At 48.1% G+C, this 25,758-nt stretch overlaps 1 protein-coding gene across 1 annotated transcript; it reads left to right on the forward strand.

Moving 5' to 3' along the window:
- Window positions 1-5,636: 5,636 nt before the first annotated feature.
- HRK (harakiri, BCL2 interacting protein) lies at window positions 5,637-25,604 on the forward strand. Its single transcript, NM_001191241.2, has 2 exons — window positions 5,637-6,101; window positions 25,548-25,604. Exon 1 carries the CDS (start codon window positions 5,770-5,772, stop codon window positions 6,043-6,045), a length of 276 nt encoding a protein of 91 aa, NP_001178170.1. The 5' UTR covers window positions 5,637-5,769; the 3' UTR covers window positions 6,046-6,101; window positions 25,548-25,604.
- The last annotated feature ends 154 nt before the right edge of the window (window positions 25,605-25,758 follow it).

Raw genomic sequence — 25,758 nt, forward strand, 5'->3', positions numbered from 1 at the left:
GAAACGGAATCACCAGATCATAGGGTATATGAATTTCCGATTTTTCCAGGTCTGCCAAATTGTTCTCTAGTATTTATCCTCATTTACCCTCTTATCAGTATAATTTCAAGTCTAGCGATTCACGTGTTTAAGCTCAGTTGCCTCCAATAAAGTGATTATTGCCTGAGCAAGGGACAATACATCTGAATTTTCACAGCAGGAGTGCAAGTTTAATCAACCCTATCTCTTGTGACTCCAGTAATCAAGGCATTAGGTTTTATTTAAATGAGCTTTACCCTTTATACTTAAAGTATTGATGAGACTATAATTATGCGCTGGTTAAGCTTTTCTCTCCTGCTGTGGACATTCGTCTGCTGTTCTCTCTTCACTTACAACAGAAACATCCTTAAGGGAGAAGTAGCAAATGAATACTTAGGAAGTCTCTGGAGGAGTTACCCCATCATTCCTGGTATCAGGGGGTTAAACAGGATAAATGTGAGAGATGAGTGCTGTCTTGCTCTGGGTCTATTGAATGCAGGGGACTTTCCTAGGAATAACTGTGATGTCATTGAATACTGGACTCACTGAAATATGAATCCTCTTGTTTTCCCAGTGGGTTTGGGTCGGGGTCCCTGTTCTTGCTTCTTAAGTGGATGCTTAATAATCCTGATACATCAACAAGGATCATAACAATTATTTATTGAGTGCCAAGCACTTAGCTAAACATGTGGTATGGTCTTCCTTTTAATCCTCACAACAACCCAATGAGGTAGGTGCTTTGATTATTATTTCCATTTTACAGATGGGAAAGTGGAGGCTCAGAGAGATGAAAAATATGCCCAAGGAAGGGCCCTAGATTGCATGGTATGGCTAGGGTTCAAACCTAGGTTTCTCTGGCACAGGGTGTCAAACCACTGTGGGATAACTCTGATTTTGAGTCAAGAACTCTGTTGTTCATCAGGCTGACTCCTGGCATCAAATATGCCCCTGGCACTAATATATGGCTTCAGAAAACACAGCTGTTTGGAGGCAGCAACAGCTGTTCATTGATTTAGCACTTTACCAAGCCACAAGAATTAAGACACCATAAGGTAAGGCTCAGTTGGTCTCAAATACCAGGATAGGTAATTATTTTTTTAATTAAAGAAGAGAAATACCACCACCACCCTCCTCCTTATACCCACACACTCCCTGCTCAAAATACTTGAGTTTTGATTTCTGTAGGAGGTAAGGGAAAGATTTGCAGTAAGAATTTATATTATTGGTGGTAACAATTCTATGTACATCACTGTGTATATCTGAAAGTGAGAAAGACAAATCAGGATGCTTACCATTCATTCATTCTTTCCTTCCCTCCCTCTTTGTTTCTTTCTTTCTTCCCCACCACAAATATTTACTGAACACCTGCCAGTTGCAGCATACGGGATCTTTAGTTGCAACATGCAAAGTCTTAGTTGCCTCCCATGGGATCTAGTTCCCTGACCAGGGATCAAACCCAGGACCCCTCCATTGGGAGTGAGGAGTCTTAGCCACTGGACCACCAGGGAAGTCCCACTGAACCCAGTTTTGAGTACCTGTGTGCTATAGGAAGTTTTCATGGACTAGAAAAATCTATCATTTCTTTATGAGAGAGAAGCTATGCATCCTGGCAATTGGTAGGGAAAGTTTTCTCTGAATAAATGTGTCAGGTGGATTTCACAAACTATTTCTCAAAATAATCCACTAAAACAACTTCTCCCTTAAATGTTTCCAACAGGACATGAAGGAGGAAGAAGGAAACACATCAACAGTCCTAGAAAAATGTCCAAGCACGTGGCCAGCAGTAAAAGTGGGGGCAGTCTGGTGAATCTCTGCTCCTAGCTTTCCTTTGAGGACAGGTCCCCCCACCCCCACACACACTCCTTCTGTATTGGGGCTGCCCTAACAGGGTGCTACAGACTTGGGGGCTTAAACATCCAAAAGTTATTTTCTCATAGTTCTGGGCCAAGATCAAGGTGTCAACACGGTGGGTTTCTTCTGAGGCCTCTCTCCTCGTCTTTCAGATGACTACCTTCTTGAACCTGTGGTGTCTCTTCTTCTTCTTATATGGAGACCAGTCATATTGGTTGGGACTCTGATCTAATGACCTCATTTTAACTTAAAGACCTTGTTTCTGGGACTTCTCTGGCTATCCAATGGTGAAGACTCTTCTTCCAATCCAGGGGGCGTGGGTTCCATCCCTAATCGGGGAACTAAGGTTCCATGTGCGACGTGGCCAAAATAAATAAATAAAAAGACCCAGTTTCCAAATACAGCCATATTCCAAGGTACTGGAGCTTAGGACTTCCACACAGGAATTTTAGGGGGACATAGTTCAGCCCATAACAACCTCTCTCCTTCCCTCCCTCTTCCCAAGTCCCCAGTGGTGACATAATGCTAAAGAGTATTCACTCCGGGGTCAGACAGCGGTATGACCTTGGACAAATTAAATGCTCCTCCTCACTGTGCTCATCCATAATAAAGGACTAAGAATCGTACCTCCGACTCTTTGTGACCCCATGGACTATAGCCCGCCAGGCTCTTCTGTCCATGGGATTCCCCAGGCAAACATACTGGACTGGGTGGCCATTCCTTTCACCAGGGGATCTTCCAGACCCAGGGATCAAACCCGGGTCTCCTGCTTTGCAGGCAGATTCTTTACCATCTGAGCCACCAGGGAAGCCTATCCTAGTACAAAGGGTCATTAAACGAGTTAATACATCTAAGGCACTTAGAACAGTGTCTGGCACAGGGTTAGCACCATGTAAGTGTTTACTAAACTAAACGTTAACATCAGAAACTCATTTTTACTAAAGTATTAGGAGAGTGTTACATGCCAATCTCCCAAACACTTTGCTCTTTCTAGATAATACTCATCACCAGTGACTGAACTGTCAGTTCACAATAGGGGACCCTATTCCACCTCTTATGGAAAACCCAAATCAACTTTTTTGCCAACCCAAAATATTTGAAGGTGTGGGCCCTCAAACCTTCTTCAAAGCACACTTTTTGACAAATACATGATTTACCTTAAAATAGCAACATTAGCCAACATTTATTAAGTGCTCACAGTGTGCTCAAGGCTTCCAGGTATGATCTTATTGAACTCTGTAACGCAGGTACTATTATTATTGAGTGCTCACCGTGCTCAGGGCTTCCAGGTATGATCTTATTGAACTCTGTAACGCAGGTACTATTATTAATCTCAGTTTACAGTTGAGGAAACAGAGGCTCCAAAAAGCCTCATCTCAAGGCCACATTCCCCAGTAAGTGAATGATGGGCCCTCTCAAAAGTGAGACAGTTAGGGACTGACTGTCACCTGCAGAGTGTCGGGGGAGAGAAGGACATCTTCCCTTTTCCCCCTCTTTTCCATCACCCCCTTTGCTGGACAACACGTCCACAGTCCCCATGGCCAAGACTGCACTCTCTCCACTACAGAAAACATCCAAGCTGCTGGGACTCGACCCAGCGCCACCTCATGAGCCCAGCATTTCGAGGGGCACGCTTCCAAACAGGGTAATAATCGTCCCATTAAAATTAATGTCCATGAAGTGAGCCGTTAAAAGCGTGCAGATTAAAAAGGGGGAGGAGGAGGGAATTGTTCAATTTAAATCCAAAGGGCTTTTTAAATAGACAATGTATCTTCATTCTTGGAACGCTACATTGGGCAACGGATCCGGTCCCCTCTGCAAAGTCTAGCGGGGATTAAGGAGGTGAGTCCCGGGAGAATGGGGAAGTGGTTCTGGCCAGAAGCGAAAGGAACCAAGGTTTATCCAGGGCCCGATGCCTGCCAGGTGCTTGGCACACTTTTCTCGCATTTAATCTCTGCCCTAATCCTGGGAGGGAGGTATTATTATTCCTAGATTACAGGGGGCAGTATAAAACCATGGTTAAGAGCTTAGAGCCTGCAGCAGACTGCCCTCATTTAGATTCAGGTTTATTCCTCACCAACTCTGTGATTTGCTGGCAAAAGCCTTTACCTCCCTGTGCCTCAGTTTCCTCATCTGTAAAAAAGGATAGTAATAGCACATTCTCACCACCCTAGAATTGGGAAACTCACTTTAGGCAGTGTAGACAGGGACCCAGTAACCTACAACAGAAGGCACTCAATAAGTGTTGACCATTATTAAGGGTAGGAGAATTGGGACCCAGTGGATCCAAAAATGAGCTCAGTCGTGTCCTACTCTTTGCGACCCCATGGACTGTAGACGGCCAGGCTCCTCTGTCTATGAGATTTTTCAGGCAAGAATACTGGAGTGTGTAGCCATTCCCTTTTTCAGTGGACCTTCCTGACCCAAGGATGGAAGCTGGGTCTTCTGATTGCAGGCAGATTCTCTACCGTCTGAACCACCAGAGAAGCAGCTAGGACATAAAGAGGCACCAAGATCACACAGCAGAGCTGGGGTCTCAGCCCTGACCATGCTGCAGGCCACGCGGAAATCTCTCCATGATAAATCCAGACCCAAACTAAGTTCATAGTCTTAAAGAATCTTTTTCAAGTGACCAAAGGACTTGTCAGGCCTTAGCAAGACTCTGCTCCTGGGGAGAAGACGATCGAGCTGCCTCATCAGGACCTAGAAGGCCGGCTTGGAGCCCTCTCCAGGCTCCCCCAGTTTTCTGAATCCCCAGTGGATTCAAGGTAGGTCAGGGTCTCATTCTCCCCCAAAGAAACCACCGAGGGCCCTCTCGCCCATCTGTACCCTCACCAGCAGACACAGATCCAGATTTTCCAGTCTGGAGGGGCACAGGGGCAACTCTAGGACTGGAAAAAAAGAAGCTGAAGTCTGCGGCGCCACCGCCCCATCCCCAATCCCTTAGAGTCTCTATTGCGCATTAAATGGAGATCACTGCTACAGACTAACCTGGGCAGGAAAGTAATACTGACAAAAGAAACATACGAAAATAAGTTTCCTCCTGGAAAACCCCTAGTGAGGGTCCTTCTCCGGTGGAGACGCGGTGCGCTGCAAACTGCCAAGGCTAAAGGCCAATCCCAGCCCTCCCTCTGGCCTACATCAAGGTTTCCAGCGGCGCTGGGGGCGCTTTAGGGTCCCGCGGCGTATCTCTGATGGGGGTTGGGCGGGGTGCGGTGTGCGGGTGTGTTTGTATCCGCAGCCTGCAGGTGCGGAGTCAGACCCCAAAGTAGGCAAGCTGGGTTGAATCTGGCCCTCTCAGGAGATTCTGAACCGACCCACCTCTCCCATTCAAAACAACAGCTTGGGAACATTTTTTTTTCTTTCTTTTTTTAACGCAGCCGAATTCGACATCACTTCATCCAAAACGGCAAACAAGCCTGTTCCCATCGCCAAATCGGAATCGGAGCTTAATTCGGGAAAAAGAGAAGCAGAAAACCTCCCCCGGCGCTCCATGCTTCCTTGAGGGTCTCCTGCGACCCCTCCAGCCCGAGACCCCGGCGGTGTTTTCAGGCGTCCCAGCGCCCCGCGCTCCTCCTCTCCCAACCCGCGCGTCCCCTCGCGGCCGGCGCCGTTAGGGTTAAAAGTTACCTCTCGGTTTCTTCTGCCTGCAGCCCCCCCCCCCCCCACCCTCGGGGCCGGATGATGTAACCCCCTCCCCGCGCCCTCCCCGCCCCCCTCCACCATGTGACACTTTAATTAATAATAGCGCCGTCAGCACAACAAACGCACAACACAAGGAGAAACTTGGTGTCCAGGGGAGGCCCCCGGCGACTGGAGCGCGGCGGAGGCAGGCGCGGAGGCCGGAGGCAGAGGAGGCGAGGGGCGGCCGGACGCGGGGAGGGAGCAAGGCGAGCGGTCATGTGCCCGTGCCCCCTGCACCGCGGCCGCGGCCCCCCGGCCGTGTGCGCCTGCAGCGCCGGCCGCCTGGGTCTGCGCTCGTCCGCCGCGCAGCTCACGGCAGCCCGGCTCAAGGCGCTCGGCGACGAGCTGCACCAGCGCACCATGTGGCGGCGCCGCGCGCGGAGCCGGAGGGCACCGGCGTCCGGCGCGCTCCCTACCTACTGGCCCTGGCTGTGCGCGGCCGCGCAGGTGGCAGCGCTGGCGGCCTGGCTGCTCGGCAGGCGGAACTTGTAGGAACGCGGGGCTTCTTGGTGGGGCCGGAGCCGAGACCCAGCCGGAGCGAGCAACAGGTACGCGAGCTAGCGCCAGGGCGCGGCGGCTGGGGACTGGAGACTTGAGGCTGACTTGGGAGCCGGAGAGCCGCAAGTTTGCGGCTTCCCATCTTCTCTGCTCCCTTCTCTCGCAGGGATCTTCTTCCCTTTCTTAGACAGTCCCCATCTCTCCTTCCATGTACCAGGTCCACCGTTTCTGCCCCTTGTCTCCAACTCCTCTTAAGCGCATCCTGCCACTCCCTCCATCGAGGGGCTTTGGGAGGACTTCAGCCTCCCTAAGTCCCACCAACCCTTCAAGCAAACACACAGTGCAAGTGAAAAAGTGTGCTTGCTCAGAGAACAGAGTTACAAGCCACGCCAAAGAATTATCATCTATCGCGGTTTCAAGACGAGTCCTCAGTCCTCTTCCTGCGGCCTGCCATTGCTACGAGCCACCGTCTCCATCACCTCCGCCCCAAACCCTGTTCTCCTTCAGTGTCCCTTCTCCAGTTTCTGTAGCCCTTCCTCCGGTGCCCGGAGCGCATGTCGCGACTTCCTCCCCCTCCAGGTTTCAGGCCGGCTCCCTCTTTCTCCCTAAAATTTTGCACTTTTCCTCCGCTCTGCCAACTTGTCTCCTTCTCCATTGAGGTGTCCCATTCAAGGAGTTCGGCCTCCTCTTCACCAAACGGAGGGAGTTGAGATGAAGGCGATGTCCCCAAATGAGCGGGAATCTGAGGCTCTTAGGGAAACTCCAGGGGAAGGCCTTAATGAAAGAGCATTCATTGAGTTTTTTCTGGGTGCTAGGCCTTGTAGTTGGAGGCAATGTTTGAGAGCCTGCAGTATGCTAGGCACTGGATGGTGATGGGGGTGGGTAGTAAGTAGTGAGCGCCTAGCATGGTTGGTACCAGTGGAAGAAAGGTACTGGGCATCTACTGTGCGCTAAGTCCTTGGGTTGGGGAATTGCTGAGCACCAGCTGTGTGCCTGGCACTGTGCTAGGCACTTAAGGGGAGACAGCAGGTCAGGACTGTCTTTTCAGGTTCTGGAATGGAAAGGAGAGCTGCAGAGAATGGGGGTGGAGAGAATCAGGCTGAGCCCACCACAGGTGGGTCTAGGGCCGGAAAGTGAGAAAGCCAGCCCCGAAGTCACGGCCCGCAGGCGCCAAACGCTCGGGTCGCGGCCGAGCCCCGAGGTGCGCCAACACCCTGGGAAGCTGGCGCGGCGCCTGCAGGGAGAGGCGGCAGCCGGAGCGTGGGGGGTGGCAACGCCCGGGGAGCTGCGGGGGTGCGCGGGGTGTGAGCCGGGAGCGCGGGTGACAGATGTCGCGTGGGCCGGCGCAGCCCCGGCGCTGGCGAAGAGAGGTGCGCGCTTCGGGGAGCCCTCTGCACGGCTCCCGGAGGTCCCATTCGCTTCTCCCTCTCGCGAAAGAGAGACAGGGAGCTACCCTCGGCTGCAGGGGGCCGGGCGGGGGCTGCCGGATCCTGGGGGCAGGAAAAAAATTTTGGATGGGGCACGGGGTGGGGGTGGGGGGGGCCGGCAGGAAAAGGAGCCAAGAAAGAGACGCGAAGCTCAAAGTGTGTAATTTAGGGAAAGGCGGAAAGAAGGTGGGAGAGGAGGCAGAGACCAAAAAAAAAAAAAAAAAAACGGCGGCGAGACGAGGAAAGTCGAAGAAGCTGGAGAAAAAGAGAGACTTCCTGGAGAACAAGACAGTGGGAACGTGGATGAGAAAGATGGGAAGCGAGAGGAACCCAGTGGAAATGGGGAGGAAGGTTAGGACATCGTTTCCTCCAGTCTTGGGGTCCGGGCGAGGTTCGAGAAGCGCTCCCGTCTCAGGATTGGACTGTGCGGGATGCTGGGCGTCCCACCCCCGGGACGGAGGGCGCTCAGCCAGAGCCCGACTGTGTGTTCGCTTCGGGGCCGGGGGATGCTCCCGGGGTCCTCAGGAGAAGGCTGCCGCCGGGGAGGTGGCCCGAGACCTCCGCGAGGGCGCGCGGGGCGGACGGAGCGCGCCGCTCTGCGCTCGGGCGAGCGGGAGGACCCATGCCACCCGGAAGGGGGACGGGGAGGAGTTTGGGAGGAGTTTCGCTGGGGTGGTGTCGGCTAAGCATCGTCTCCGCGGAGTTTATTTCCCCCTCCTCACTCTATTTCTGCCGCAGAGTCTCGTGCTGCGTCCCGACTCCAGGCCACCTCCTCAGCACATCCCTGGGTTCTCCTCCCGCCTGTGTGTCCCTGCCGGGTGTCCTCAGCAGTCACACCCTTCTAGGGTCCTTCCTCCTTGTGTGCCCCGACCCTAGGATGCCCACAATCCTCTCAGATCGCCTATAGAATGGTAGAGTGTATACCACTACCATCCCAGGGTTCGCTGGGCTGGGTCTTCCAGGCTTGGCTCCCATACCAAGGACTTGGCTTCTCTCCCTGCTATCCGCCACTCGGGCCTTTCTTGTGCTTTTGGCTTAACTGGGGGAAACCCATATTTGGTTAACCTCTGGTAAATTAGGAAGTGAAAGGAAATCCCCTGGGGAAAGTCAGGTTGTTTTTTTTTTTTAGTTCTGTGTGTGGTCCTCTCCACATTTCCTACCCTGGAGGAGAAATGGAAATGCTCACAGGGTACCTTAGGGGTTTCAGGGAGGCCTGAATCCTCCATCCACAGCAGACCATTCTCTTAGGCGTTAAAGGCAAGCTTAGCTATACATAGGACAGCGGTTTCAACAAAGTGGTCTGGAGCTTCTACTGTGAGCCACCAATACTTTTCTCAGAAGTCATCATTAAACAAAGAGCCAACCTCCCCTCCAAGACTCAGTTTTCCCATATGTAATGTGGGGACAGTAACAGTACTTAAATGCATAGGTGTTGTCAAGAGGGTAAAATGAGGTCATATACAGAAAGCTCCAAAACAGCTCCTTGTGCATCAAGAAGGGATTGTGCATTTAATACCTGTGTTTGACTATGATTGTGCATTTAATGCCTTTTTTTCTGAAAGTAGACAACATTTTGCCATTGTCCTTGCTGGTGGTTCCACACTGTTTCTACTTGCCATTTTGGGGAATCAGGGCCACACAGGCCCAGATAGTATATTGGTGAAGAGCATGGGTTTAGGGATCAGATGAAAACTGGATTTAAGTCCCAGCCCAAGAACTTCCTGGCAGTGTGACCTTGGGTAAGAACCATAACCTCTCTGAGCCTTTATCTGTAAACCTCAGCTATATCTCTGTCAGGATTGCTCGGAGGTCAATAAGAGGTCATCCATTTCAAATGCCCAGTGCAGTGCCTGACACTTAGTTCAATCCTTAGAGGATGCTGCTGCTGCTGCTGCTGCTGCTGCTACTGCTGCTAAGTCACTTTAGTCGTGTCTGACTCTGTACGACCCCATAGACGGCAGCCCACCAGGCTCCCCCGTCCTTGGAATTCTCCAGGCAAGAACACTGGAGTGGGTTGCCATTTCCTTCTCCAATGCCTGAAAGTGAAAAGTGAAAGTGAAGTCGCTCAGTCATGTCCGACTCTTCACAACCCCATGGGCTGCAGCCTACCAGGCTCCTCCGCCCATGGGATTTTCCAGGCAAGAATATTGGAGTGGGGTGCCATTGCCTTCTCTGTTAGAGGATGCTATGAAATGGTTAATGCCATTCTTATTGTTTCAGAGGGGAAACCGAGGCAGAGAAAATCCACCTGAGTTGTCCTGAAGGATCAGGGGCAAAGTCAGAACTCACATTGGAGGGTCTGTCTTTAGGGACCTTCACCTGGCCGCCCCTCAGATGACTTGAGGGGTGCAAGGGAGGAGAAGATAGTGAGCAGCAAGCAAAGGGGGTGGTGAGCCTCAAATTCCTGCACTAGAGAGATTCCCTTTCTGAGAGAGCCTCGGGGGAGTGGGGGGTGGGGGAGGCTCCCTGGAGGCTGGGGAGGCCCGGAGGAGAATGGGTGTGTTTTAACCAGTCACTGCTCCAAAGATACAGGAGAGGGAACAAAAGATGCTTTATGGTAAGCGCTGGCTGGCGGAGGCGTGCTAGGGAGAAGTGTGTGCCCTGGGAGGGGGAGGGGAGGGGAAGAGAAGGAGGAGGATTCTGGCAGGGGGAGGGGGCTAGGGGTGGGCAGAATCTTGCCTTAGGACTAAGGAGAAGTGGAAAAAGGGGGACTCTTGCACGCCCAAGAGGCGACGTGGTCAGCGGCAAGGAAGATAATGGGCCAGCAGGAGCCGGCTTTAATGAATTAATGACGGTCTGGCTTGCCCGCCAGACATGCTAACTGGTTCTTGGCAGGTACTTTGGGGATTAAGTGGTTAAACCTGGAGGCACATCCCTCAGGCTTCCCTCCCAGGCTGCACCCCTGCCAGAATGACTTTTAGAGCTTGAAAGCCTCGGCGGGGGAGAGGGAAAGGAGGGAACAGAAGGGAGGGAGACAGCTGTTGGGGAGGACCACCCCCACCCCCTAGGAAGGGGCCAGATGTGCAGGACTGTGGCAGCCCTCCTGCCACATGGTCCCTGTCTGGAGTCACTCGCTTGCCTGCCGAGAGGCCAGGGCACAAGTGACTGAGCTGTGGATGTAAACACAGCCACACCCGGGGTTAATTAAATACACCTCCAGATGTGGGCTGGGTGGATTTGGCAACCGCAACTCTGGTTGTTGAAACGTCAGCTTTTGAGACCTATGCTGGTTCTCAAAAGGGAGGACGCAGAATAGTGAGGGCTTCGGTTTCCCTTCTGGTCATCACTCTGTGTGGTAGGATTTCACTGGAGCAAGGAGCTGCCCCACACTGTCCCCAGCTCATGGCAACTTGCTTGTGGCATAGTAGATACAAAATAACTATGATGAACACAGTATATGAGTCATTCAGAAACTGTCAGATGAGTATTACTGTTTCCCAAATTCAGCTTCTTCCACTCATTCACCTAGTAATTCTTGAGTTCCTGCTGTGTGCAGGGCATGATGGACACAGAACGACCAAGACATTAGAAGCCCCTGCCTCTCATGGAGCCTACATTTTAGGGGAAAAGTACAGATGATAAATCACTAAAGATTGTTCCGGTTACAACTGCTGTGTAACCAATGACTCCAAAACTTAGTGGCTTAAAATGACTATTTGAGGGCCTTCCCAGGTGGTCCAGTGCTTACGAATTTGCCTTACAATGCCTGGGATGCAGGTTCAATCCCTGGTCTGGGAAGATCCCACATGCCAGAGCAAATAAATCTGAGCGCCACAACTAGAGAGTCCGTGTGCTGCAATGAAAGAGCCCACACAACGCAATTAAGACCCAGTGTCCTGCAACTATGTCCCGACACAGCCAAATAAATCTTTAAATAAATATTCTAAACTATTATATACTTAAATTGATATTTAAATATTATATATTTAAATAAACATTAAAAAAAAAAACCCACAACTATTTGATTAGGCTCAAACATTCTAAGGGTTAGAAATCCAAACAAGGCATAGCAGGGGTGACTTGTCTCTGTTCCAGGCTGACTGGCGGACTGGAGTCATGGGAGTGGGATCTTCATTTATATAAAGGTATGGCTGTTGAAGCTGGGTATCGGCTGGGACTGCCAATCAGAGCATTTATACTCAGTTTCCTCTTGTGGCCTGGGCTTCCCCACAGCATAGCAGCCTCATGGTAGATGGAATCTGACCCCGTGTCTTAGAACTCCAAAGGCAGACGTCTCAGAGGGCCAAATGGAAGCTGCTTTGTCTTTTTTGACCCAGCTTCAGAAATCACTTTGGTTGAAGGACTTCCCTGGTGGTCCAATGGTTAACACTCCTCACTCCCAGGCCAGGGAGCCCGGATTCGATCCCTGGTCAGGCAACTAGATCCCGCATGCCTCAACTAAGACCCTACGCAGCCAAATAAATGTTTTAAAAAGAAAGAAAGAAATCACTTTGATCAAAAGCAAGTCACAAGTCAGTCTAGATTTAGAGGAGAGTGGAATTAGATCCCACCCCATGAATGGCAAGGTTCTAGAATAGCAAATAGGAGAGAAGATATTGTGGCCATCTTTGGATTATGCAGTATAAACACAGAATTTTAGAAAGTGCTGTGGGCTCTGAAGGTAACGCACAGAGATAATGTACAGGCAGGCCTCAGAGATACTGTGGTTTGGTTCCAGACCACTGCAATAAGGCAAATCGTGCATTTTTTTGGTTTCCCTGAGCATGTAAGAGTTACATTTACATTATACTGTAGTCTATTAAGTGTGCACTAGGGTTATATCTTTAAAAACAATGTACACACCTCAATTAAAAAATACTTTATTGCTAAAAAATGCTGCTGACCATCATTTGAGCCTTCTATAAGTTGTAATCTTTTTGAAATAACCACATCAAAGATCACGGATTAAAGATCCCTGTGACAAATACAATAATGATGAAAGAGTTTGAAATATTGCAAGAATTACCCAAATGTGACACAGAGACATGAAGTGAGCAAATACTATTGGAAAACTTGCATCAATAGACTTGCTCAACGTGGGGATGCCACAAACCTTCCATTTGTAAAAAACAAAATCAACTGTGAATTCTCTGACGTATGCCTGTCATAGAGGGAGCATAGTGCTTTCCTACCTGCAATGGATGGTGACGGCCACTCGAGGAGAAACCAAGAGACCAGTGACTTGAGTGATGAGGAGCCAGCCGTGTGGTGTCTGGAAGAAAGGTGTTCTGGGGAGGTGACATTCTGCACTGTATGTTTGAGGAAGAGAAAAACGAGCAGTGGGCGAAGACCGCATGAACTAGGGGGAGAGGAAGTCAGGTGGCAGACAGGCTAGATCAGGCCATGGTAGAGAGGGTGAGTTCTGCTGTAAAGGGAGTCATAAGTGCTGACAGCACAGGAAGAGGTGCTTTATAAGCGGAGGATTAGATGTGATGCAAGAAAGAGAACTGGGCTTCCCTGTTTGCCCAGTGGTAAAGAATCTGCCTTCCAATGTAGGAGAGTCGGGTTTGATCCCTGTGTCAGGCTGATCCCCTGGAGAAGGAAATGGCAACACACTCCAGTATTCTTGCCTGGGAAATCCTATGGCCAGAGGAGCCTGGCGGGCTACAGTCCGTGGGATTGCAAAGAGTCGGACACAACTGAGCAACTGAGCCCACACCAGACATCAATAGTGTGTATATGTCAATCCCAATCGTCCCATTCATCCCAGTCTGCCCTTTCCCCTTGGATATCTATACATTTGTTCTCTACATCTGTGTTTCTATTTCTGCCTTGTAAATAAGATGGTCTATGCTGATTTTCTCAGACTCCTCATTTATGCATTGATATATGGTTTGTTTTTCTCTTTCTGACTGACTTCATGCTATATGACAGTCTCTAGGTCCATCCATGTCTCTACCAATGACCCAATTTCTTTCCTTTTTATGGTTGAGTAATATTCCCTTGTGTGTGTGTGTGTGTATATATGTACGTATACACATATACATATACATATACATGTATGTATATGTATACATACATGTTTATGTGTATGTATCAGTTCAGTGCAGTTCAGTCGCTCAGTCGTGTCTGACTCTGCAACCCCATGAATCGCAGCATGCCAGGCCTCCCTGTCCATCACCAACTCCCGGATTTTACTCAAACTCATGTCCATCGAGTCAGTGATGCCATCCAGGCATCTCATCCTCTGTTGTCCCCTTCTCCTCCTGCCCCCAATCCCTCCCAGGATCAGGGTCTTTTCCAATGAGTCAACTCTTCGCATGAGGTGGCCAAAGTATTGGAGTTTCAGCTTTAGCATCAGTCCTTCCAATGAACACTCAGGACTGACCTCCTTTAGCATGGACTGGTTGGATCTCCTTGCAGTCCAAGGGACTCTCAAGAGTCTTCTCCAACACCACAGTTCAAAAGCATCAATTCTTCGATACTCAGCTTTCTTCACAGTCCAACTCTCACATCCATACATGACCACTGGAAAAACCATAGCCTTGACTAGACGGACCTTTGTTGGCAAAGTAATGTCTCTGCTTTTTATTATGCTATCTAGGTTGGTCATAACTTTCCTTCCAAGGAGTAAGCACCTTTTAATTTCACAGCTGCACAGGGTGATAATATTTTTGGGGAGCCCCCAAAAATAAAGTCAGCCACTGTTTCCACTGTTTCCCCATCTATTTCCCATGAAGTGATGGGACCAGATGCCATGATCTTAGTTTTCTGAATGTTGAGCTTTAAGCCAACTTTTTCACTCTCCACTTTCACTTTCATCAAGAGGCTTTTTAGTTCCTCCTCACTTTCTGCCGTAAGAGTGGTGTCATCTGCATATCTGAGGTTATTGATATTTCTCCTGGCAGTCTTGATTCCAGCTTGTGCTTCTTCCAGCCCAGCGTTTCTAATGATGTACTCTGCATAGAAGTTAAATAAGCAGGGTGACAACATACAGCCTTGACGTACTCCTTTTCCTATCTGGAACCAGTCTGTTGTTCCATGCCCAGTTCACATGTATATATACATGTATGTATACATATACATGTGTGTATACATATACATGTGTGTGTGTGTGTGTGTGTGTGTGTGTGTAGAAACCACATCTTCTTTATCCATTCCTCTGTTGATAACTATTTAGGTTGTTTAAGGTCTGAGAGATTCTGGTCCCTGTACCGGCTCTCTGATGACCAACCCTCAGTGCCCTTAGACGGTTGTGGATACAGGTTGGATTTCCGTCACCTAAGAACTTTCACCATTCAATTCCGCATTGTCTTCCCTCCCTCCTTCCTGCCCTAAACTGGTGCCCCTGCTATTGGGTGGGGATCTCTGTTTTGGGCCAGGTCAGTGAGATGTGACCTTCCAGTAGCACTGTACACCAGGAAACGAGAAGGCTCCTTTACCTGCCCTGTGGAGAGAAAATTGACTACTCCACAGACTATCACCATCTCTAAACTTTTGCTCCACACGCCACGGACTTGGGCAAGATGGAATTAAATAGCTTTGGGAAACTTTATGTAATAAAGTTTATTACCTTTTTAGGAAAAAAATAGCTTTTTTTCTTGATTATGAAAAATATTACAAGCTCATTGTCAAATACTTGGGAAATACTGAATAAAGGAACATTTTAGTTGATTGTTTTTATCTCGCTACCCATTGTTAACATTTTGATAGATTTCTTTCCATTTAAAAAATAAATGCACTGAGGGGACTTCCCTGGCCATCCAATGATCAAGATCCCATGCTTTCACTGCAAGGGGCATGCGTTCGATCCCTGGTTTGGGAACTAAGATCCCACATGTTACATGGCGTGGCTGAAAAAAAAATGCACTGAGAAGTAGTTTAACAAATGGAATCCCTGTAAATACATTTTCTGTAATCTGACTTTGTCATTATATCATGGACATTTCTCCATGTTTTATGGTATTTTCCGTGACACACTTCTTAGAGGTTACTTAGGATTTCTCTGTTTGGCTCTTCCATCATCTGCCTTCTCACTCGGCTATTACTGGAGGTTTGGATCCTTTCCAGTTGCCATACAGAACGTCCTTGGGTGTCACTCTTCAGGGACATCACAGAGATTTTCTTAAGGCCCACAGGTGGAACTTTGGTATCAGAAGTGTACGTAAACATTCTTTTATTATAAAGGATGTCTAAGGAGTATAAAATCTTGTGGGTTCTAGATAAATTCTGCCATTTGTTCCCATTTCTCATTTATGTCACCGGCCACGATCCGTAATGTGGTTATCGCTTGACTCTGGAGCTGGCTGTTGCCATCCTCAGCTAAATCTGTGTTGTGTTTTTATGGAATATTCTCCATAGAGCACACCTCTAGCTGTTGTTGGAGTGCGTAAGTGTGATGACTGCTGGCGTGCCCCTCCCAACTTCAGGAAAAGGCTGCAAGTCATAGCAGTGTCACCAAGTTTGAAGGACTTCTCTGCCTGCCGGGCTGTACTTGTCATTATGGCACCACGTTCATCTGATATTCTTCGATTTGGCACAGGGTACTTAATAAATACTGCAGGATGCTAACATAATGATGGCAGGGAATCTTAGACAAAGTGATTTTGGAGGGGTCTTCTGAGGATGGGAATTTGCCAGGGGCCATGAGATAGATTTAAGAAAAGGTACCATTTTCATGGGTTTCCAAGGTGGTGCTAGTGATAAAGAAACCCCCTGCCAGTGCAGGAGACATAAGAGACAGGGGTTCAATCCCTGGGTTGGGAAGATCCCCTGGAAGAAGGCATGGCAACTCACTCCAGTATTCTCACCTGGAGAATCCCCACGGACAGAGGAGCTTGGCAGGCTACAGTCCATTGGGTTGCAGAGTTGGATACAACTAAAGCGATTTAGCAATCAGCACGCACCATTTTCAAAGACAGCCCAGATTGAAAATGTTTTAGCCTGTTAGCGCATTGTGGAACCTCACTCTTGATTCAGAAAATTGAACTGCTAGTAACTGTTTATCTAACTCACGCATATTTTTTGCCGACGTAGGACAGCTTGGTGGAAAGTGACATGAACTTTCAAGTCAGTCTGACTCTCAGGTCAGGTCCTAATCTGCCATTTCCCACTTGTGTGGCCGTAGGCAGGCCTCTCTACCTTCTGAGCAGTATAAGACGTGTCACTGATGTTCAGAAAATGGTAGAAAGTGGTAAATGATAGTGCAGGATATATGTTCTTGTTTGGTGTAAATTTCAGTCCATGGGCTCATATTCAATGTATGGTGGGAGCTCTTAAGGGAATTCTCTGAGCCTTCTGCACAAAGGAATTGCCAATCCTGCCTCCTCAACCCTGTGGATCACCAACAGCCTTCTTAAGTCACTGCACCAGGGCAGGGGGAACCTCCAGACCACCACTCCCCAACTGTCCTAGGGGACAGGACTCCCCTACTGTCCTGGGGGACACTAGCCCTGGGGTCCCCAGGGGACCCCAATTCATCACTTATCCCCAGCACCTGGCATGGTGACTGGTACAGAGTAAGCATTCACTAACTACTGAATGAATGGATGGATGAGTAAATGAATCAATGAGTTGGGGAGAGGCCTAGTAAATTTGGGACCCCCCCCAGAAACGAGACATACAATTGGCTGATTCATACTCCTTTATTCATCTCCCCCACTTCAGAGAGAAATCATAGCTCTGATCTGAGTCTCAAAAAATCTAGGACCCCAAGAGATCACTGTTCCAGAAGCATAGCCAGAGCTAGATAGGACTTTGGAAACCACCAAACCCAACTCCTCACCTTATAGATGATGAAGCTGAGGCTCAGAGAGCTTCTGAGGGTTAAAAGGATGTGGGCTTACATGCCAGCTGTCCTTGTCTAAGAATACCTTCATGTCTAGGCAGAGATCAAAACCTGGTGGTCTCCTGGCTGAAACTGGCCTTCGGTTGAGTCTTATTTGACTTGCATGCTTTCTCCCCAACACTTACAAACCAGGCACTTCCATATAGAAGCCCACATTTTCCGTTTTTCTTGAAAAAATGGAAAGATCTGACAATACCAAGTCCCATGTGGCAGTGAAAGGCTGCAGATGAGCATCAGAAACCTCTTTAGATGGGACACAAACTGTCCAATGACTGTGGCCCCTCCTGCACTGGATCTGATGCGTTTAAATTGACAACCCCTGATTTTGGAGACCACCCCACCAGAGGTCCCTTGATGCATAGACACACCCACACATGCATCCCATTTTAAATAAATGAGATCATTCTGGTCCTGCTGTTTGTAATCTGCTTTTTCCCCAATAAAAAAAATAGGTTGCTGAGATGTTCCCATGTCAACAGAGGTTTTCATCATCTCTTTTTATGGCTGCCTGGTGTTCTGTTGCTTGGATGGACCACGATTTCCTTATTTGGTCATTTCCCCAGGGATATTTACACTGTTGTCATTTTCTGATAGTTCATAAATGAGGTTTAGTGAACATTCTTGTTTGAACAACTTTGCAAAAAAAAAAAGTGAAGTTCCTAGAGGTGAAGTTGTTGAGTGAAAAAATGAGTGTGTGATAACGTGATGCACGTGGTGAGATTGCTGTAAGAAGGATCTGCACATTTGATCTGGCGTCAGTTCTGTGCTGTGCTACTCCCCGCCTCCCCAGCTTCTCAGTGCTTACCCTTCTGGACATCGAGTGAACTTGGCATTCAAGGCCCACCTGCCAGAACTTCATAGTGGGTGGAGCTTTGAGCTCTTTGGGCTCTCTCCACAGACTTTATGTGATCACTAACTGTTCACTGGACTTCCCTGGTGGTCCAGTGCTTAAGAATCCGCGTGCCAGTGCAGGAGACACAGCTTCAAATCCCTGGTCCAGGGAGATTCCATATGCCGCGGGGCAACTAACCCCGTGCACTGCAACTCCTAAGCCTGTGCTCTAGAGGCTGTGCTCTGCAATAAGAGAAGCTGCCACAATGAGAAGCCCGTGCACCACAACAAAGAATAGCCCCCGCTCACCACAACTGGAGAAAATCCCGCACGGCAACGGAGACCCAGCACAGGCAAAAAATAAATACAGCAATTAATTAAGAAACACTGTTCAGGGATAGAATTGATAACTATTCACAGATAACAGGGGCAGCAGACAGATAGGCAGAGAGAAGCAAACACTTCTTCCAGGAGCTGCCAAATAAATGGCCGCTTCCTTTCTCGTACACCCTAAACCTAGCCTTCTGCTCTGTTAGTCCCCTCAACCACCGTCTCCTCAGAGCCCAGTGTTCCTAACTGGCCAGCATGAGTGACACAGGTGGAGATTTAAATGATAACATGGACCAGAGCATCTTCCCTCTAGGAGGATTCCACTTGAAGAACTTTGTACCCATGGTTCTTAGACATTAGGACCTACTACTGGTACCATTTGAACCCCATGGTCACAATCAACTTGTTGAAACCAGAGATGAAAGAGTGGGTAATAAGGACTACTGTAAAGCACAGGGAACTCTACTCAATACTCTGTAATGACTCATATGGGTATAGGGTCTAAAAAAGAGTGTATAACTGATTAAAAAGCAGAGCATCACAGCAAAACATCACTTTGCTGACAAAGGTCCATATAGTCAAAGCTATGGAGAATCCCATGGACAGAGGAGCCTGGCAGGCCACAGTTCACGGGATCGCAAGAGTTGGACATGACTTAGCGGCTAAACCACCACCACCATGGTTTTTCCAGGAGTCATGTATGGATGTGAGAGTTGGACCATAAAGAAGGCTGAGTGCTGAAGAATTGATGCTTTTGAACTGTGGTGCTGGAGAAGACTCTTGAGAGTCCCTTGGACTGCAAGGAGATCAAACCAGTCCATCCTAAAGGAAATCAACCCTGAATATTCATTGGAAGGACTGATGCTGAAGCTGAAGCTCCAGTATTTAAGCCACCTGAGGCGAAGAGCCGATTCACTGGAAAAGACCCTGACGCTGGAAAAGATTGATAACAGGAGGAGAAGGGGACAACAGAGGATGAGATGTTTGGAGAGCATCACCAGCTCAGTGGACATGAGATTGAACAAGCTCTAGGAGATAGTGAAAGACAGGGAAGCCTGGCGTGCTGCGGTCCATGGGGATCACAGAGAGACACGACTTAACGACTGGAAAACAACAATAATAACTGATTCATTTTGCTGTACAGCAGAAACTAACACGACATTGCAAATCAACTATACTCCAGTAAAAATCAATTTTAAAGATTAAACAAAAAATCCCCAAAGATGGAAAAGTTGGGAAGTTACTACCATTATTCATGTGCTCAGTTAGCCACTGTCGCTCGACAGGTTGAATTGAGCACCTACTGTGTGCCGGGCATGCTGCTGGGCCCTGAGGAAACATGATCAAGGGAGAGACTTGGTGTGTACATGCACAGAAGGTGTCCTGGGTGGCTCGGGGGTGGAGGTGAAGGCGGCTTTCTTTTTATTTCTATATCCTTCTCTGCTATTTGGAACTTCGGCTGGATGGCATCAGTGACTCAATGGACATGAGTTTGAGTGAACTCCGGGAGTTGGTGATAGACAGGGAGGCCTGGCGTGCTGCGATTCATGGGGTCACAAAGAGTTGGATATGACTGAGCAACTGAACTGAACTGAACTGAACTTACCACATATGCAAACAGCAAGAACAAAAAAGTTTTTTTTTTTTAATTTAAAACTGGGACCCCTTAGGAGGGAACCCAAGAGTCCTAACTCTTCTCTGATGTAGGGAAAAGGGAGTGAGACTTCTGTCCCATCTAAAGCTGCAGTGGGATTCACAGCTCCCCACCTGCCATATCTCAGCCCAGGCAGGTGGGGTCTCCAGGCTTCCTGTCCCCACCTCCACCCCAACCCCGCACCTCCACTCTGTGGGTGCAAAGTGGAAACAGGGACATTGAAAAACAGAAGTTTCATGAATCTCCCCAGTTGTGAGCTTTGGTTGTGAGTCAGCATTTGAGAAAATGCTTTATGAGCCAAGTTTGAGGAAGAAAATCCCAGGGGCAGGACAACTGGGCTCATAGCGGGCGGTGGACTATGTTTTTAAACTAATTTTAAATTGTATAATGACTCCTTGCTCCTTGCAAAAAAAAAAAAAAACGGGAAGTAAATAATATGGAAGAATATGGAAGTACAGTATATAGAGAACTGTAGTGTTCTTTTACTCGGCCCCTAAAGCTACGCCCCTGGTGTAACTTTCAGTCTGGATGTATATATAACCACAGTAACAATCATAATAACAAATGGGTCGGTGCTTTCAGTCCTAACATCAACACAATGAGATTCAACATACTGCCCCACTCCTTTTCCATATAAGGAAACTGAGGCCCAGAGAGGTTACTAACTGGCCCAAAGTCACACAGCTTTTAAATGTCTGAATCAGGATTCCAACTCAGGTATTAAGCTCCAGAGTCTGCGCTCTTAACCATTAAACTCTTTTGCCTTTCTGCAATACTTTTTATATGGATATATAGATAGGTATAAATGCCTGTGTATACACATACACAAATACACATATTTGTTAAAAGAAAAAAAAAAGACCTGGGCTATTTGCTCTTTTCAGTTAAAAATCATAGCCAACTTTCTATCTCAATACATTAAAAAAAATTTTATTTTGTATTGGGGTATGGCCAATTAACAATGCTGTGACAGTTTCAAGTGAACAGTGAAAGGACTCAGCCATACATGTATCAATGAGAGGACTCAGCCATACATATACATGTATCCATTCTCCCCCAAATCCCCTCTCATCCAGGCTGCCACATAACATTGAGCAGAGTTCCCTATGCTATACAGTACGTTCTTGTTATCCATTGTGATCCATTTTAAATATAGCACTGTGTACATATCCATCCCAAACTCAACAATTCCTTCTCCCCATCCTTCCTCCATCTCCTGGCAACCACAAGTTCGTTCTCTAAGTCTGTGAGTCTGTTTCTGTTTTGTAAGTGAGTTCATTTGTATCGTTTCTTTTTACATTCCACAAATAAGGGATTTATATGATATTTCTCCTCCTCTGTCTATCTAATTTAGATTTACCTCTTTCTAACTTCCATGAGGCTTGTTAGTCCAGTCTCCTGTCAGTAAACACATAGGGGACTTCCCTGATGGTCCAGTGGTTAAGAATCCGCCTGTCGATGCAGGGGACACCAGTTTGATCCCTGGACTGGGAACTAAGATCCCACATTCCTTGGCACAATTAAGCCTGTGCACTGCAATAAGAGAAACCACCTCAATGAGAAGCCCACTTGCCACAATTAGAGAAAGCTTGTGTGCAGCAGTGAAGACCCAGCATAGCCAAAAATAATAAATAAATAAAAATAAACACATGGGTTGTTTCCAAATTCCAGATTTGTAATAAATTGCGAATTTGTTACAAATAACGCTAGAGGGGACATCCTTAGGTACACTCATGTGACTACTTCTGTGGGCTAGTGTAGGGTGTCCAATTTAAAATCCCCTAGAAGTGTACGCACAGAAGCGAAGTGCCCACCCACTGATTGTGGGACGTGGTGATGTGATGATGTGCCCGCTGGTTTTTTCATGCAGTGCAGAGAGGTGCTTCTGATGTTTGTCCTTCACTGTGGATACCAGCCTGCAATCAGGATGCCAACTGGTACAGGAATTTGTCCATTTAGTAGCCCTGGGAGAGCCTTAGACTCATTATTGGCTCAATGATTTATAGGTAGGAAAAGTGAAAATCAGTTGCTGGTTCTAGTTTTGCAAGAAAACAATACCGTTTCTTGCCTGATGCCACCTTTTTTTCCCTTCATCATCTCTACTCAAGTATCAACACAGTCTCGGTTGTCACAACTCTCTGATGCAGTTCCCTGCTCATCAGGGTCTCCTGTTTGAGCCATACCTGTCACTGTCCTTGAGCCTTGCTCAGCCTCTTCCCCACCTAAACCATTTTCCATTCTTCCAAATATAGGGAAAAAAACTTCCCATGTATTTTCAAGACCCAGATGAAATCCTGCTTCCTCTCTGAAACTTTCCTGGTGATATAACCGCATCCCGATTTCTAGGCTCTACACACACCTGCAGACAATGGTCTTTGGCAGTCCTGACCTCTGGTATTTCATGTCTTCCCCAGTAAGACTGGAGGCCAATTGAGGGCAGAAACTGAGCTTTTTCTAGAGCAGGGAACAATGCGTATTAGTACAAAGTCACACTTGATAGCACACAGTAGGTGCATTCTCTCTTTACTTTCTTTTAAAAAAAAAATACTTATTTTTTTATTTGGCTGTGCCAGGTCTTAGTTGCAGCATGTGGGATTTAGTTCCCTGACGGGGGTTTGAACCCAGGCCCCCTGCATTGAGCGTGTGGAGTCCTAGCTGCTGGGCCACCAAGGAAGTCCCCCATCCTTCTTTTTTTGTACTGGTATTTAAGGCAGCATAATTGCCTTAGGCTAATACTGCAGGGTTCCACTGACGTTGGCTCTATAGATGAGTATGACTAGGCACCAACAAAGTAAGATTTTTAGGAGTTACAGAAGCTGGTTTCTGTGAACTAAATCAAGCGTGTTTCACAGTTGTGTTGACAGTGACTCTGAATCTGTATTCCATGAACACACACAGCGGCTAAATAGAACACCTTCTGCGCTTGTGCCCTGATGAGACAGGAGGAGAATGGGGTTGGGGTGGTGGTTGGCGGGCTGCAGGGATCTTCTCCTTCTACCTGAGCCGGTCAAAAGCAAAAGGTTTGAAGTTGCTGGTTCAGATCCTTGTGACCCTCTGATACGGATGCATTGGGTTGGCCAAAGAGTTCATGGACAAACCCGAACCGACTTTTTGGTCATTCGAATAGCTTGTGGGGTCCACATGATTGTGACTCCCCTCTTTCATACAGTTCTATGTATTGACCAGGGTCCAAGTAAGGGCAGAGAGCACCCCCAAACTGAGTTATCAGAGGAGAGTTTAGTAAAGGTTCGATGGCAACATGTGGGCAGGGTTTAGGAAATCTGTGGGGGTGTCTGCAGTCCCGTCTCCACCACCACGCCCCCCACCCCTTCCTGGCAGGCTGGCCTAAAGGTGAGGACAGGAACCTGGAGCTATGGCAAGAGCTTCCTGGCAGGCGCTCTGGCCGATCTGTGGCCCTCTTTGTGGCCCCATGACTGCCTTCTGAGAACTAGACCCTGCAGGAGGCCACAGGCCCAAGTGAGCCTGTTGGTGCAGTTCAGACAGGTCAAAATCCGGGACTGCTGCCTACCTGAAGGTCATCAAGTGATCTTTCTCCTACCCCATGTGGTTTGTAACAGGCACAAGGCAGTTTCCCTACCACCTGCTGTAGAGGAACGTGTGAATTGTTTTTGTCTCCTCTGCTAACTCTCCAGCCTCATCTCTCCCAGGGCCCCGTGGCCCAGTCTTCACTTGAGCCTCATCAAGCTCCCCGACCTTGTCATGCTACGTCATTCCTCTGGGTCCTGTTTCTTCTCCATTCCTCCTCCTCCTCCTTCCCTTCAGCCCCCTCCCCCTTCCTCTACTCCCTCTCCCCCTCCTTATAGCCTTTTAAAGTGCACAAGTTGGGACTTTCCTGGTGGTCCAGTGGCTAAGACTCCACACTCCCAATGCAGAGGGCCCCAAATTCAATCCCTGGTCAGGGAACTAGATCCTGCATGCTGCAACTAAGATCTGGCACAGCTAAATAAATATATAAATGAATAAATATTAAAAATAAACTAGCAGTCTGGTGGCTCAGATGATAACCTGGTTATCTGGTGGCTCTGGTTGGAAAGATCCCCTGGAGAAGGGAATGGCAACCCACTCCAGTATTCTTGCCTGCAGAATCCCATGGACAGAGGAGTCTGGCAGGCTACAGTCTATGGGGTTGCAAAGAGTCAGACATGACAGCAACTAACACAGACACACAGCGATCTTTTAAAAAATAAAGTGCACATATCAGTGGTGTTTATTATATTTCCAGAGTTGTAAGGCCATCCCCCAGTCAAATTTAGAGCCTTTTTATTTCCCCAGCAGAAGCCCTGGACCCATTAGCATTTACCCCCGCAACTGTTTACATTTCCTGCCAGCCCTGGGTGACCATGAATCTGCTTTTTGTTTCTATAGATTTTCTTATTCTAGACATTTCCTATACATGGACTCATACAATATTTGTCCCTCTCGTGTCTGGCTTCTTTCATTAGCATCATGTCTTTCACAGTTGATCTGTACTGTAGCATGTATCAGTGTTTCTTTCCTCTTTATGGCCAAATAATATTCCACTGTATGGAAATACCCCACTTTATTTATGCATTCATCAGGTGATGGGCCTTTGCATTGTGTCCACTTTGGGGCCATTAATAGATAATGTTGCCCTGGACATTTGTGTACAAGTTTTTCTGTGGATGTATAGCTTCCACCCTCTTGGGTTTGTACTATTTTTTCAGCCCTGCCCAGAATACCTTAACTTGGCTAATTCACTGGTATCACTCAGTACTCAGCAGGGGTCTGTTTGCTCTTTCTCTGAGGGCTTTTCTCAGACTCGTCCTCCTCCCTCACAAGCTACCTCTCCTCTGGTCCCTCATAGCCCATGCTCATCCAGGTTGCAGGCTCTTCCCATGACCCAGTCATGACTGATTTCATCCCATCTTCCCTTTGTTGGCCTCTGAGCCCCTGAAGGGTAAGAACTGTATCGCTGGATGTTTAACACCTTAGGTTGTGCTTGGCATGTTCATCAGTGAACAAATGGACGGATGGGTGGGTGGGTGGATGGATGAAAGCAGAGACTGTCCTACAAGTCTGCCTTGAAGATGGATCTATGAAATGAAGAGATGAAGGTCCTGTTTCCTGACATGGAGGAGCAAAAAAGTAGTGTCTTTACATTCTCTTTTTTAATCACAGAAGATGCCTATGTAAAATCCATCTAGGTTTGAAAGCAGAGCCAGGTGTGTGTGTGTGTGTGTGCACTCACAAATGCATGTTTAGAGAAGGCTGCTATGTGGACAGGGCTTTGTGGGGAGGGGCAGCACCAAGACCACCTTTGGGGGAACCTTTCCTCCCAAATCAGAGCTTTGGTATCTAGCAGCTCTCACCCATCCCCCTCCCTGACACACAGGGCTGGCTGTGCAGCAGTCCAAGGCGCTGACATCATCCCCAGCGGCTGTCTGCACGTGCCTACTGACTGAAATACAAGTCTTTATTTCTGCAGGTTGGTGAAAACCCTGTGTCCTGGAGAAAGCTGGTTCCTGTTTTCCCAAGGGGGAGCCCAGAGCTTGAAAGGCCACAGTTGGCACTTCGAGAAGGAAGTGGAGAATAAACACAGCGCCTGGAGCAATAGTAGCAACGAGGAACGGGACTGGGGAAGCCCTCTGGATGTCCAGCTGCAGACACAAGACACCCCAACACTATTTACATACAGC

Source organism: Bos taurus, chromosome 17, assembly GCF_002263795.3.
Source record: "Bos taurus isolate L1 Dominette 01449 registration number 42190680 breed Hereford chromosome 17, ARS-UCD2.0, whole genome shotgun sequence".
In the NCBI taxonomy this organism is placed as follows: domain Eukaryota; kingdom Metazoa; phylum Chordata; class Mammalia; order Artiodactyla; family Bovidae; genus Bos; species Bos taurus.